The sequence below is a fragment of the Phalaenopsis equestris genome, unplaced genomic scaffold, assembly GCF_001263595.1.
Source record: "Phalaenopsis equestris unplaced genomic scaffold, ASM126359v1 Scaffold197246, whole genome shotgun sequence".
Taxonomy (NCBI): Eukaryota; Viridiplantae; Streptophyta; class Magnoliopsida; order Asparagales; family Orchidaceae; genus Phalaenopsis; species Phalaenopsis equestris.
In genome coordinates this window covers 42-1,942 of record NW_018217195.1, presented here as the reverse complement: position 1 = coordinate 1,942, position 1,901 = coordinate 42, and the positions used below count along the sequence as shown (strand labels likewise).

At 40.4% G+C, this 1,901-nt stretch overlaps 1 protein-coding gene across 1 annotated transcript; it reads left to right on the top strand.

Moving 5' to 3' along the window:
* Positions 1-532: 532 nt before the first annotated feature.
* LOC110035318 (auxin-responsive protein IAA3-like) lies at positions 533-1,646 on the top strand (the record flags this gene model as incomplete). The annotated part of the gene is made up of 2 exons (XM_020739550.1): positions 533-1,047; positions 1,417-1,646. Coding segments are annotated over exons 1-2 (646 nt in total), but the record flags the coding sequence as incomplete, so codon positions are not given.
* Between the last annotated feature and the right edge of the window lie 255 nt (positions 1,647-1,901).

Sequence of the window (1,901 nt, the reverse complement as noted above, 5' to 3'; positions counted from 1 at the left end):
TTTTTTTTTTTCTCCTGGCCAGCAGAAGTCGGGCAAGTAAAGGCAAGCCCTCGAACTACCCCTCAAGCGGCCACTTCATCTTCTCTATGGGCCATTTGATTTATTTGAGATTCATAGTGACATTCTTGATGCAGATATGAAAGATTTGGGAGGCATAAATATAAAAATTGAGTGATATGTTTGTAATATTGTAATTGCCACTTAAAATAAATATTAAATATAAAAATAAAATAATAGAAATAGGAGCCCAATCTGGTGTTGCCGGGCGCTCTCTCAGTCTTCTGTCGGCTATTTTGCTCCCACTCTCCAGCAGCTGTATTAATATATATTTATCATTTATTTCCTCTTTCTTCCTTTTTCACATTTTTATTTAATTTCCTATAATCCTACCTGTCACTTTTTATAAACACCTCACCTGTTTTCTTAGTTGCACGCTTACTTCTCATTTAACCGCAGCGTCCTTTTCAAAAGAAGAGGTGGCTATAACATCTCCTAGGCCGTGCTTGTCCCCATATATAAGAATCAGGTTGAATCGCGGAGTGAAGGGAACGCAGAGCGCATCGTAGGTGTCGACGAAATTCAGGCGACGGAAATCGTAGCCGGACTTGTTGTACCGGTCGCTGGAAGCTAGATGAAGCCGCTGTTGGAGCACTATTACATGGGAGTGCATGAGGTCGCTCCGAATGGCGGAGCAGTTAAGCCGTTGCCCTCTTCTTCTGTCGATGGAGGGGTGGCAGATGTGAAGGGAGAGGACATCGGGCTGAATCTGAAGGAGACGGAGCTCAGGCTTGGGCTTCCTGGATCGGATTCACCGGGGCCGATGGACAGCATTGGGCTTAGTCTCGGTATACAAATGGGTTTTGTTGCTGGAGCTAAAAGCGTGTTTACTGCTGCAACAGATGGGGCTGTTCTGTTGGGTCTGTCTTGTGGGAGTCGAACCGATAGAGAGAAGCTTTGCTGGCCGATGGCGGAGGATGTTGGTCCGGTCGGGAATCCTGTTGAGAAGGAGAATAATGCTGTGGATCGCGCGATCCTCAATGCTGCTAAGTAAGATTGAGATACGTGAGTTTTTATGCTGTTCTTACTTGGTGGATTGGTTTTTTTGTGGATCAGTTGTCTGTTCTTCTTCTTGGTTTGTGACCTCTCCATTACATCATTTCATTTAGACTACAATGACTGAATTCTGTTTGGTAGTTGAACCTCTGAAATTGATTTTCCTTTTATGTTTTTTTTTTCTATATAATATATGAATTGCCTTTTAAAAATTGGCTTGTTCTAATGTTTGTTTTGATGATCTATGCTGCTAGTTGTTGTCATTGAATTTGTAGTTGAACAGGACAATGCTATGTTTGTAGAGTTTTATTTCTGTTTTGATTGTGTTTAACCCCTTTCGTTCTGCTTAACCAAATGGAACAGGGCCCAGGTAGTTGGATGGCCCCCTATTAAAAACTACCGGAAGAATACTATGGCTATCAACCCAGCGAAGAACAAGGAAGAGGGTGAAGGGAAAGCAGGCATGCGATGTTTGTTTGTGAAGGTGAGTATGGATGGTGCTCCATATATGAGGAAAGTTGACCTCAGAACATACTCGAACTACGAAGAGCTGTCCTTAGAATTGGGGACAATGTTTTGTAGCTTTACTATTGGTGAGTTTTGTTCTTCTTACAGAGTTTTTCTTCCAAGTCTTACAATTAAAAATAACTTTTATTTTCTGATATTATTTAAATCGTACATGAAATATTTTCTGATTAATATCTTCTTAATGTTCTTATGAAATCCTGCACTTTCTTGTTATACTTAATTGAGCAAGTTTCACTTTCTGTGTGATAACATCAGGAAGTGGATTTCCAACATCACATATTATGATGTTTAAACTATTTTGAAATAGACAAAAACTTATT